Source organism: Emydura macquarii, unplaced genomic scaffold (assembly GCF_026122565.2).
Source record: "Emydura macquarii macquarii isolate MOO-44397 ecotype Brisbane River unplaced genomic scaffold, CSIRO-AGI_Emac_v2 contig_1451, whole genome shotgun sequence".
Classification (NCBI taxonomy): Eukaryota; Metazoa; Chordata; order Testudines; family Chelidae; genus Emydura; species Emydura macquarii.
Genome location: NW_027131588.1, coordinates 20,516,676 through 20,529,599, shown reverse-complemented (window position 1 = coordinate 20,529,599; position 12,924 = coordinate 20,516,676). Strand labels below are relative to the sequence as shown.

At 47.1% G+C, this 12,924-nt stretch overlaps 1 protein-coding gene across 3 annotated transcripts in view; it reads right to left on the bottom strand.

The window, feature by feature from the left end:
* NRG1 (neuregulin 1) overlaps positions 1-12,602 on the bottom strand; it is a 213,322-nt gene extending 200,720 nt beyond the window's left edge. For all 3 annotated transcript variants that reach the window (XM_067553304.1, XM_067553303.1, XM_067553305.1), the window contains exon 1: positions 12,357-12,602. In XM_067553304.1, coding sequence (XP_067409405.1) covers positions 12,357-12,534 — 178 coding nt within the window. In that variant the 5' untranslated portion in view covers positions 12,535-12,602. The remainder of the gene's footprint in view (positions 1-12,356) is intronic.
* Positions 12,603-12,924: the final 322 nt, after the last annotated feature.

The following is a 12,924-nucleotide window of genomic DNA, read 5'->3' as shown; positions in this document are numbered from 1 at the left end:
CCCATCACACCCCTTGCTAAGTTGTTCCAACAGTTATCCTCGCTAATAAATTATCCTCTCTAATAAAAGTGCTGCGCCTTATTTCTAGTCCGAACTTGTTACCAGTCATTTCCGGCATCCTCTGAGCGGAGCGTTTTGCCCATGGTTCACTGCCAGTCTGCCCTTTCGGAGAGCAGGTCTGACTGGCAGCTTTCAGATTCTGGTGTCTGATTTTCAATAGCCTCGTTCATTTCTGTAGAACAGAGCTACAGAATCCAATTCATTTGCTACCGTTCAACTGCAGCAGTACAAGAGAGAACAGAGGTGAACAGCAGTTGCTGGTAACGCCAGAATACTGAAAATGACAACGCTCTGCTTTCAGTCTCCATCAGCTGTGCTAACTCTTCCATGGTAAAACCTGTGAGATTCCTCCTCTTGGGGTGCCTCTCCCATCTGGTGGGATGGGAGCTGCTGTCATTTGGACTGAGCCACGGGTCTAGATCCCTGGGGGAAATGGCAGGAAGCCAGAAACATCTGTGCCTTTGCGGGTCCCTGGCACCACACCAACACTCCCTGGCAGTTCAGGCCCAAGACAGGTGCAGGGATCTCCTCGGACTGCTGCTGCCCCCATAGCCTCCCTCAACAAGAGGTTCCTATTGCAGTGGATCCACAGTGTCAGTAAGGGAACAATGTGCATTCCAGCTGACACACCTACCTCTTTTCTCACCTCTCCCCCCCCCCCTCCATGAATCCCCGGACCTACAGAGAGCCCTGCAACCCCCTTTCTGTGTGAGGAGGGGATGGGGGGACGGACCATGTTTAGAGGATCCTTTCCATGTGCCAATGGGCAGTGTGATCTAGTGGATAGGGCATTGGTTCAGGTGTTAGGAAACCTAGATTCTATTCCAGGCTCTGCCACTGACTTGCCATAAGATCCTGTGCAAATCATTTTCCTTCTCTTTTTCCCCGTCCCTATCTATTTAGACTGTAAGCTCTTTGGGACAGAAACTGTCCAGCACTATGGAACATTCCTCTCAGTTGAGATTCCAGCCACTACTGTCATACAAATAACAGTTGTGTACTCAGCGCAGTTCCAACCTACATGCAAAAATCCATTTGCAAAATAAGACGTCATTTTATATTGTGGCATTAATAACCAATATACATTTCCCAAACATAATACAAAGACTAGGACTGTAAGTTGCATTCAGTGGCCACTGAATAGTTATAATTATATAGTGTGTATAACTATATAGTGTGTGTATATATATATATATTATAGATCTATAATATATTATAATTCTATAACACTAATAATAGTTATTATTCAGTTGCAGTGGCCAACATAATTGTTAATTTTTTCCTAAAATACCAATCTATTAGGTTGTTTCCTGCACTACTGGAGTTCAAATCTAGCTTTTCTGTCATTAACCACATCCGTGAAATCCTCCTTCAAGCATCCCTGCAACTGTATCTTATCAGGATTCTCAATTTGCTCATCGCCAGATTCTTCATGGGTGGGGTTCAACCATTAGCAGCACAATAATATAAACTGCTGTGCCGGTAATTAGTAGACAAGATGAGGACAACTGACACATGAACCGGCTGAGCGGGGCTTAATGTGAATGAAAGTTGCAGACGCTAAGCCTGGATCTGCCTGATCTGGATTGCCTCCCTCTGATGGATGTGAAAGGGACAATCAGCCCAGAGGCGCTGAGAGAGTCAGAGAGGACATGAAAGAAATTACCCCAAACAAACAATCTCAACACTGAATTATGCTTTCTTTGTTTAGTCCTGTGGGGCCTGGCTTAGTATCTAGTAGGCCCATACATAGGGCCAAATTCTGTAACTCTTTCTTAGCCTTGCTAGAATTAGGTCTGCTCAATTTGGCCCGTACTGGCCAATCCACATAATGGGGTATATGCATGCAGCCCGCAGAAGTGAGCTTCCCAGCCTGGACTGACAGACTCGGACTAGATGTGGCTCAGCCACAAGCTGGGGTTCTGAGGCCTATTTTTAGAGCGCGAGCCCAAGTCTGTTAGCCCCGGCTGGCAGGCTCACTCCTGCGGGCTGTGTAGACATTCCCAGAGTGTCTATTTTCCCAGAAATCCAGACCGGGAACTCCCCCACTCCCATGAGAGTTATGCAAGTATCAGTGAGCAAACAGGTGTCAATAGGATTTCATGCAGTGAATTGTACAAGTGAAACTGGAATAACTATCCCATAGGATCCATGAGTCAAAGTACTGGAGAAACGTGAATGTTCAAGACAGTGGGATTACCAAAAAGTTCCCCATTAGTTCGAATAAAACTTGTTGCAATATTCCCAGCATTTCCTGCTTGTTCCCTCCCCACCCGCCCACGCCCCGTCCCCCTTAGCAGAAATAAAGCAGATCCAAATACCAGCGGGGAAATGAAAGATGGGAGCGAGAAAAGGACAGTACGGCATGTTGATGAACATCCCTATGACCTCACGCTGAACTTTTCATATTCATATCACATGGGACCAGACCACAGTACATGCCAGGACCTGTGTTTCCCTTACAGTCATTTTCTCAGTTCACCTGCACACACAGCTTTAACACAGCTGCCCTTCAAAGTTGCCACCTCTGCACTGCTTCCTGATCCATTAATACACTCACCAAATACAAATAAAAAGTCAAAGCACTGAAAAATCCTAATACAACATGCCCTGCCTCCCACACAGCTGAGCCTAAAGCGCAACAGCTGTCTGGAGTAGGCAGCTGCCTGCCTGTTGAAGCTGTGAAATGAAAGGTTTAGGATGGTTTGGGAAACAAATCACCAGGGCCAAATCCAGCCATCCTTCTCCAGCAACGCTCCCACTGACCCCCAGGGGTGTGCTGCCTGAGTAGAGGCCCCGAGTGACTTCTGCCACTGATCGCCAGGCTTCTGCCTTTCTCACACTTCACTGGGGGTAGGAAGTGAGGACGTAAGAGGACAGGACGGGTCTAAATCACGCCAAAGGACACAAGCAGACAACCAACTTAATTGCAAGGCAGGTGAATTTCAGATAGAAAGGAAGGTGAATTTTCCCACCATAAAACTACCCAGCTGAGCCAGGACTTAGGAATGAGCATTATTCAATCAAGCCTGGTTTTCAGCATTTCTTACTCACGCGGTGCTGGGGGTTTGAACAAAATGAGATCGGGTTTATGATGGGGGACAGAACATATAACACAACAGGCAGAGACTCCTGGAAAACGGGCCAAGATTATGAAACTCTCCCCCTCCTGCGCAATACATTTCAAGAAGCCAGAGACTGGTGATTTATTCCAAACCATCATTTTGCCCCCCAAAATACAGTGGGAGACTCAAAGTCTAGGGCTGGCCTGCAGGAAGCAGAGAGGATACACAGAAGTGAAACACTGGGATTTTGCAAGTGGTGCTCTCTGAGCACCCTCTAGTGGCCAAAGAAGGCACCATGGGAGTAGCTAAATTAGAGGAGGAGAAGGGAACCGGATTATAATGGCGAGAAATGACATCCAAGAAGAAAATCCAAGGACCTGACTTGAGCCAGCCTTCATCTAAAATCATTATATCAGTATCTCTCATTATATCAGATTATAGTTCCATAGGCAAATACTGACGAAGAGGGGTGGGATAAGAGCAAGGATAGCTGATATTTTAAAACAGAAATCACATAGCTGGAATGGCTTCAAAGAATTGTACCCCCCAAAAGAACAAAGAAATATTCTCTCTTCTCCCTGGACAGAAAAACTACTTATAATTTACAGACATCTGTGTTGGAAGTCCTTTTAGATACCTTCTTTCCAAAAACGTTATTTTGGAATGTCTGCGCTTACAAATCAAGTAAGAGGAAACTTTTGGTGAATACTTTTCATTCACAGAAGGTTTAAACATTGCAAACATACTCTACACTTATGTAATGTATAGATACAACTCTCTTTTCTGTTAATATGATCGGTTAATGAAAAATGACTGTTTTTTCTTTTTTACATTTCCTATTTTTCCATAGCAAATTCTCTTATGGTATGTCTACACCGACGGTGGCAAAGTCGCTGCCATCTGATCGACCTTTCTGGACCGATTGAGCGGTCAGAGAAGACCCGCTCAATTGATCCAGAAGTCGACGCTGGTAAACCACCCCCTCAAGTGGCATAGCACTGCGTCAATGGGAATGAGGTTCCCGTCAGCGCAGTGCAGTGGAAACGGCACACAGAAGAGAAGCCCAGCAGTCGATGGGAGTTACACAAGCTACTCTGCGTAGCTTGCGTAACTCCCGTCGACTGCCACCAAATCGCCGGGTAAGCGCAGACCAAGCCTTAGTGTTATGGCAGCACCTAATTTCAATTAAATGTTAAATTATTAACTTATACTCTAATAGCATCTAAGCCTCACTCGCTCATAGAGCAGGACCCCATTGTTCTTAGCATTATATAAACACAGAACTGAAAGAGGATCCCTGCCCCAAAGAGCTAAAGATCACATTGTGCTTAAATTACATTCCTATTATTTTTCAGTTGCAATCCTCACATTAAAACCAGATTTAGCGCAGATTTTCTCAGGCTGGAATGAACTAATTCAGAGTTGCCCACAGTGTATTCTAAAATGGAGAAGGGAGTAATTTAGGGTTAACTGAAACACTTGAAGTGCATTCATGTGGTTCTTTGCACAGCTTGAATGACTCACACAAAATATTGACACTTGGTTTGTTTTCTTGTATCATAACGGAACATGATAAACTATCAGTGCTGTTAAAGTTGCATTCACTCTTGTTACTTTTGGAATGCTAACAAAACACTGATTCGGTAAGAATTCATAGCATTTCCAGAACTTCTGACACTTTGCGACATGATTGTTCTTCACTGTTTAGCTCTCGGCTGTAAGCACCTGCCCCACAATACTATCGGACACTGGGGGCTAGATTTTTAAAAGAGCTCAAGGCTAGATTTTCCAGGACGCAGCACCCTCAACTAGAAGGTCCTGATTTTCAAGATAGAGTAGTTCTCATTTAGGCACCTAAATGAGATTCAGATTTTCAGAAGTGCTCAGCATTTAGCAGCTCTGATTGTGACACTTGTGGGCAGATTTTCAGAAGATGTCTAGAAAGGGAGTAGCTGATCCCAGACAAAGTGCGGAGTTCAACCTCTTAACATCCCGTCCAACATTTATAGTTGTTTGGAGGTTTCATACTGTTTCACACCGGTTCATGTTTTCTTTCTGTCTCAAGTAGTGTGTTTGCAGTAGTCTCAGGAGGAAAGACCATGAATGCAGTGAGACAAACTTTGATTTCAGTGTTACCTCTCAGGCTTTGCCAGTGGTTAATGTTCTAAAATCCTCACAACACTAAACAAATCTCAACAATATTATACCAGAGATAAAAAAATACGTTCAGCCTTCCCCCACTACCAATATTTGCACCCAGTTTAGGAGAGTTTCTTTCCTTATTTCAGGGGAATAACTTTCTATACACAGCCAATAGTTATTGGACATTTGGACTGTAGCGATACTGGTATGTCCTTACAATTTTATTTGCATTCCAGTGGCTATATTGGAGTAGCTCTTGCTGTCTTACGTCAAAGCCAATTGAATAATGGCTGATCTCACACGGTACACAAAACAAGAAGATACTTAAATACTTTAAACAAGATTCATTATCAAATTGTTCTGCAAATGGTCCGGTATGTTTGGAATTATTCACACGTTGCATAGAGGTAAAGGGCTTTTCTTTCCCAGTCATACCAGGAGTATATAAATATTTTGGGTTGGAAATTATAACAAATTTGTCACTTATTCTGCAAGGTTATTTTCCTCTGGAACTGGTCAAATCTTAATTGAAAACATCTTTGACTAGCACTTCAAAGGAGTTGCAGACCTTCCTCTCTTCTCCAAACCTGCCTTCTTCCATCCAAATCTTGCCCTGCCTTTCTGATCTCTCCTCAGGAACGTAAGCTTTTATCAACTAAATTTAACATGCCCAAAATTGAGCTCTGAATCTTCCCCACCAAGCCCTTGGCTCTCCCTTTCTCTGTTACTGTGATCAACACCATCTCCTCCCTTCACTCAAGCCCGTAACCAGAGCTAAGTCAAGGGCGATACCGAATCATTGAACGCATACACCCAGGCTGGACATCTTGCTGCTCCTTCCTACACATAATTTCTAAAATCCAGCCTTTCCTCTCAATCCACATGGCTAAAATTCTCATGCAGGTCCTCATCATCTCAGACCTCAACTACCATAACCTCCTCTCTCTGGCCTCAGTGAATGCAATTTTCCTCCCCTCCGGGCCATTCAAAAATCACAAAATCATGGAAGTGTAGGACTGGAAGGGACATCGAGGGGTAATCTAGTCAGGTCCCCTGCACTCAAGGCAGAACTAAGTATTAACTTGACCATTCCTGACAGGTGTTTCTCTAACCTGTTCTTTAAAACCTCCCATGACAGAGATTCCACAACCCCCCTTGGCAATTTGTTCCAGGGCTTAACCACCCTGAGAGTTAGGAAGTTTTTCCTAATGTCCAACCTAAACTGCCCTTGCTGCAATTTAAGCCCGTTGCTTCTTGTCTTATCCTAAGAGGTTAAGGAGAACAACTCTTCACCCTCCTCCTTTCTATGTACTGGAAAACTGTGACCTTGTCTGCAGTGCAGGGCTCAGGCAATTCTGCATTTATAAGTGATGGAGCAAGCAAGGTGCTGGGGCTATGAACTGCCTTGCCTAGGGATGCTGGGGGTAAGCCCTGGCACAAATTAAGTGGAGTACTGTGTATTTGTCCTTACTGAATTTCAGCCTATTCACTTCAGACCATTGCTCAAGTTTGTCCAAATCATTGTGAATTTCAATCTTATCTTCCAAAGCATTTGCAACCCCTCCCAGCTTGGTGTCGTCTGCAAACTTTATAAGCGTCTCTCTATGCTGTTATCTAAATCTTTGATGAAGATGTTGAACAGAACTGGACGCAGAACTGATCCCTGCAAGACCCCACTTGATACGCTCTTCCAGCTTAACTGTGAACCACTGATTTCTCTCTGGGAACGTTTTTTCAACCAGTTATGCACCCAGCTTATAGTAGCTCCATCTAGTCGACATATCCCTCATCTGTTTATGAGAAGGTCACGCAAGATAGTACGGTGCTGCTAAGATCGCCCCTTGTTCTTTGTTCTGAAATCATTCCCTCCACCTTTGCTTCCCTCCACCGGCTCCCCCTTTTGCACCGTATCAAACTTGTCTCTGCCTTTAAAACTCTTCACAGCTTAGCCCCCCCCGGCAATAGGTTGCTCAGAGGGCTGGTTGGCCTAATGATCAGTGCTCCTGCCCTCCAACTCCTTGCCTTGCTGTTGGGGGCCAGTAACAGTGCTTGGTCCCTGCTCCCCGGCCAGGAGTGTTTGGGCCTCCGCCCTGCCTCTGGGCCCTTTTCCCTTAAGTGGGGCTTGGTGGGTGACCCAGGCCCCTCCCTCTCCATCAGGTCCCAGCCCAAGGCCCAGTGAGAGCCGTAGAAAGCCGAAATCTGCCACCCTGGGCTACTTCCTACCCATGCGCCCCTTCAGTTGGCTCCTATGGTCCAAACAGTCCCTAGCTTCTCAAACCACACCCCTGCAACACCTGCTGCTTCTCGAAGGGGGTGGTGGCTGGGGAAGCCACGGCTTTGCCTGCTCTGTGGTCCCCCCTCAGACTCCACCTTCTGTCTGGCTTCCCAGAGAAGGGTTCCTCTCTCCTGCAGGCTGTCCACCGTCCCTTCCCTGGCTTTCTCAGGCCCTTTTAACCCACCCCTCCAGCAGGAGCATGGTTGGCAGGCCTGGAGGGGCAGGGCGACCTGGGCCCAGTATTGCCTTTTTTTAACCCCTTCTAAGCCCACTGTGGGGTTTGTATACCCCATCACACCTGCCCTTCCTACCGATTCTGATAAGGCCCGGAGCTGTCGTGATAACCCACACTCACTCACAGTGGGACTTCATCCCCCAATGACCTTTGCTCTGCCAATGATCCACACTTCACTGCCCATCAACCGCACTTTCTTGCAAGCCCCTTCATGCTTTCTCCTTTCCCACTCCTTGCATCTGGCAGAAGTTCCCTGTTAACATCCGCAAAGCCGCTACCTAATCCTCCTCCCAAAGCTTCCATAAAAAGCTCACCTGAGCTGTGACATCTGCAAAACACCAGCAACGTCCAGGCAGCTGATGTGCTTGTTTTACAAACACGGTCATGTCACTGTGGTTTTGTCCAACCCTCTCCCCTCCTCTTCCTTGTCTCCTCCCGTATTCTTGTCATGTGCTAACACTAAAAGCTCTTTGGCAGGGATTGTCTTTATAGGACAGGTGTGTACAACGGGGTCCCGATTGGGCACCTAGGAGATGTTGTTGTTCATATTGCAGTAACAACATTGTAAGCTGCAGCGTCACTTGCTGGGACTTTGGGAGGAAGCATCTGAAATGGTCAAAAAAGTCCCAGCTTTCTGATGTTAGTTACCCCTTGTGCCAGGCAGTGAGTTCTTCTCTGCTGGATGCCCTGGGGGTATGCCACTGGTGTCCCAGAATGCCCGCCAACAAAACAGTTCAGCTTATTTACAAACTTAGTTAGCATAGCAGGAACACTGATGTCATTTGGAGAGAAGCTGTCAGCTTCTACCAATTTGTAATACTAAGTGTCTCAGTTTTTCCACCACCTGTACTCACAAGCGCCTGATGTGCCCTACTGAATGAAGACACAATAGTTCTGGAGTTAGCACAAGCCAGATAAAATTGATTTGTTCAAGACCATTTGAAAGCGAGAAAGATATTGTTCCTTTGCACAGTTTTAGGGAAGCAAAAACTATGGCAATAAACAATCCCTCCAATGATCACTTTTTTCATACTGGACCTTAGTCCCTACTTCACTTTGAGCCATGAAAAGTGTTAAAAAGTTTGGTTTGGTTTTTCTATGCCATTACTGGGCTGCGTGGTAGGGCAGCCCAAACATATCTGAAAGCCTTTTTAAACTTGCATCTGTCTTCTTTGACAGATATCCTGCCGTCACCTAGGCTAGCATTAGAAGACAATTCAGTTAAAAAGAAAACCTCCCTGTTTTGTAATAAAGCTGATTCAAAAGCTAATGACAAGTTACAAATTATACCAATGCTTCCAGCCCTAAGACTGAAAGGATGTGAATTACTTTGAAAGCAAAAACAGAGCAAACTAAGGTGACAGAAGCTAGAATTTATTTACTAAGTTTCTCTCTAGTGGTACAGAGAATTTTAAGAATAATGCCTTGGTTTAACTGACACATTTCATATGCATTTCACATTTTCATATTCCAAAAAACCAGTACACAGTGTAAGTACTGGCAAAAGAGAATTTATTCTTAAAGGGGAGAAAGAATGAAAGCCCAATGCATAAAACTAGTATTTGCTTCTCTGCCCCACGTGTTCAATTTTTTGGTTCTTTCCACTTTGGAACTGCAGTTTATATGAATATCTTGAAATGCTATCTGGTTTGATCGTTAATGTTACTTAGCCCCCAAAAGGGGGGGTGGGTGGGAAGATTCTGAACAGGTAAAAGACATAACTCACAAACCTAAGATCATCTGTTTGCAAGTATTCAGCTACATAAGGGTGCCTTGTGTTTCATATTGAAAGTTTGAATTGTACATTGAGGTCTCAATCCTACAAGCACTTGCACACGGGAATGACTCTACACATGAGCTGTCCTGTTACAGTCAGATGGATTTGAAGGACCCGAAATGTAATGACATAAAATGAAATGATGCTTAGACACTTTTGCAGATACAGCTACGTTACTTAGAGATGTGACTTTTCCCCACAACATTTCTATACCTAGCGTAGATGCAGTTATACTGAGAAAGAAGAGCTTTTGCTGGTATAGCTTATTTTGTTTGGGGGAAATGGTATGAACCAATACTACCAAAAGCACTCTTTTGCCAGTATAAGCCGCATGTGCATTAGGAGGATTTGCCTGTACAGCAATATCGGCAAACCCTTTCTCATGTAGGCAAGGCCTTACAGCAGCTGGATGAAGAGCAGCCAGCCGAATGAAGCTGAATCCTGATCAGATCGATGTGATGCTGCTAGGACAAGAGGTGTATTTCCAGCAGCTCACCTGCTCCATTACAACTCCTGCCCTTCAAAGTAACTGCCCTTGGATTCTAAGCTTAGACAGCATCGCTGGGGTGGTCAGGGAGTCATTAAATGCAGTTGCACACCCAAATATCCCTGGTGGCAAAGAATGCCCACTTCCCTGTGAAGCTGGTCAGAGGACAACACCCCGCCCTATTGGACCGGGATCTGGCTATGCTAACCCATGTGTTTGGAACTTCCATGCTTACCTACTGCAATTCCCCACACCGGGAAATGAAGGCCAGCACCTGTAGGAAACTATACCAGATTCAGAGTGCAGCAGCCCATCTGACACACACACAGGTTATTGAGGACACAAATCTTCCCATGCAATGCTCCTCACGCTGGCTCCCCATTGGACACACGAGTCCAGTGTAAGGTCTCTGTACTGATTTTCAAAGCGCTGCTTAGAACTGGCCCTAACTACGTGACAGACCGGCTCTCTCTACAATAGTGACCTCACATGACAATTTTGCTCTGCTGGAAAAACTAAGATGTCAACAACCAGGGAAGAGTAATATCCGCAGGAGACAGAACCTCTATGAGAACTGGACTGAGACAACAGAACTCACTACCAGACACAGTTAGAAGACAGCCTCCCTCGCCGCATTCAGAGCTAACTGCAACACCATTTCTTTGATGTAGCTTACATGTAACAACCCTCTCAAACACATCACTAGCCCCACACTTTATACGCCTCCTACCACCCGCCTCCTTCCCACAAGTAACTGCAAGCTTGTTCCTATCAGCAGGGCTGAGAGAGAGAGATTTTTGCGTTTACTTTTTTTGGAAGCTGCTCAGATATCACAGTGATGACAAGCACCTTTATAAAACTTAGATGGATCAAGAGGTAGATAACAAAAAGGTAGAAGGAGTATTTGTATCAGGTTTTGCATAGCAAGGGAAGTCTCCCCGTGTATTTAAAACTCTTATTCACACTCATTAATAAGCACAAGTCGTGCAATCTGTCACTCGCTGAGCAAGACGGGGAGTGAGAGACAGGACATACATGGTGGTGGTGTAAAAAAGTTGTATTGGAATGAGTGTGGGATAGCTGCCACTAGTGAATTACACAAGCCATCTCCAATGGCTGATTATTAAACTTTTACATGGCATAACAGCTTCCTGTTGGTCACACCACAGTAAAGGAAAAATTAAATTTAGGCATTTTAGAGCGTTTTCGCATTTTGTACCGGTGCTACTTTTTCACACGCTGCTCCTTGTATAAAGCAAGGCATCTTAACTAACTACATCCCAACTGTACCAATGAAAGGCAAGAAATTACAACAAAAAAAATCTCTAAACTATACAAGGCTAATTCTCTGCTGCCCTGCACCCCACAAACTGAGGATGGCTCTAAATTGCTACCAAATCAGCATTTTACACTCGTGTAAACCATCATACAGGGTTCAGGGCAATGACAGCTCACAAAATGCTTGATCCTAAAGTACCACTGATCTAATCTATCAGACCAGAGTAATTTGGAGACGGTGGGGATGGAGAAGAGGCTTTTTAAAAAACAAAACAAAACAAAAAAAAAAAAAAAACCAGCATGTTCTTTTTGTAAAAGAGGAAATCTGGCTGAAAGTGGCTCAGAAAAGTTTGGAATCTTAAGACACCGTCCCAGTGGAGATGGACTAGCGGGCAAAGTGCATGGGAGAGGGCCAAAGGTGCAACATAAAAGCAGCTCATCAGATGGCTCTCCAGTTTATCAGCCAGATATCAAAAGCACACCGAGTCAGTCTGGTTACATAGTCATGAAAAACTGACCAGCCCAGATACAAAATCTACTTGCCAAGGGGTTTCCCTTAAAAACTTTCGTGATATTGTGCGGACATTGGGCTCTCCCTTTCACTCTCTCTCACACTCACTCACACACACACGCGAGCGAAGTGTCATCTAGCTGGGGAAACACGAAAGAGATCATAAAGCAGCAAGGAAGAACCAGCTGCTCAGGGCCCGGGAGGGGAGATCTCCCTGCCGCTGGCCCGGGGGCAGCCTCACCTCCGCGGAGCAAGGAGGAAGCAGCCACCTGGAAGCCCGGGCGGGCGCCGCTGGGGAAGGCAGGGGGCGCGGAGAGACGGGGAAAGGAAGCGGCTCGCTCGGTGCCTGCGGAGCATCCGAGGGGCGGCCCCGGACTGGAGCAGAGCTGCCGGGCGGGCACCGGCGCCCGCTGCGGAGCAGCTGGGGAGTGGGGCGGGGAAAGGGGGCGAGAGAGGCGCAGCGATGCGCCGACCCAGCCCAGCCCCGAGCAGCCGGGTGGGAAGCGGGGGAGGGAGGACCGCTTACCTGAGACACCTTCGCCCGCTGCGCCCTCCGCCGGGGCAGCCGCTTTCCTGCCGGCCCCTCGGCCCTTCTTGCCTTTCCCCCCTTTGCCCTCTCGCTTCTTCTCCGGCATCCCGGCCGGGGCGGCCCGAGCGCCGGGGGTCTCCGGGTCCCTCGGCCCGGCTGAGCCCGGCTGGGCCATTGGCTGGGGAACTGCGCCCCGCTCCAGCCGTGCGCCCCTCTCCAACTCCGCGCCCCGCTCCAGCCGTGCGCCCCTCTCCAGCCGTGCGCCCCGCTCCCCGGCTGGCCCCGGCTCGCCCCGCTCCGGCCCCGGCTCGCCCCGCTGCAGCGCCGCCGGCTGCCGGCTGCCCCCTGCCCTCACTCGGCGCGGCTGGCCTCTCTCTGCTGCCCCCTTGCCCCCGGCTCCCTCCCCGCGCTCTGCCTGGCTCCTCTGCCGCGGCTGCCACCCGGGCGCAGGCACTTCCCGGGAAGTTTTGGGAAACTCCTCTGCGCCGCTTGCTCCCTCCCTCACTTCACTTCACTTCACTTCACTAGCGCCCGCCCCCCTCCGCCAGCCCCACACGGCGGCTCG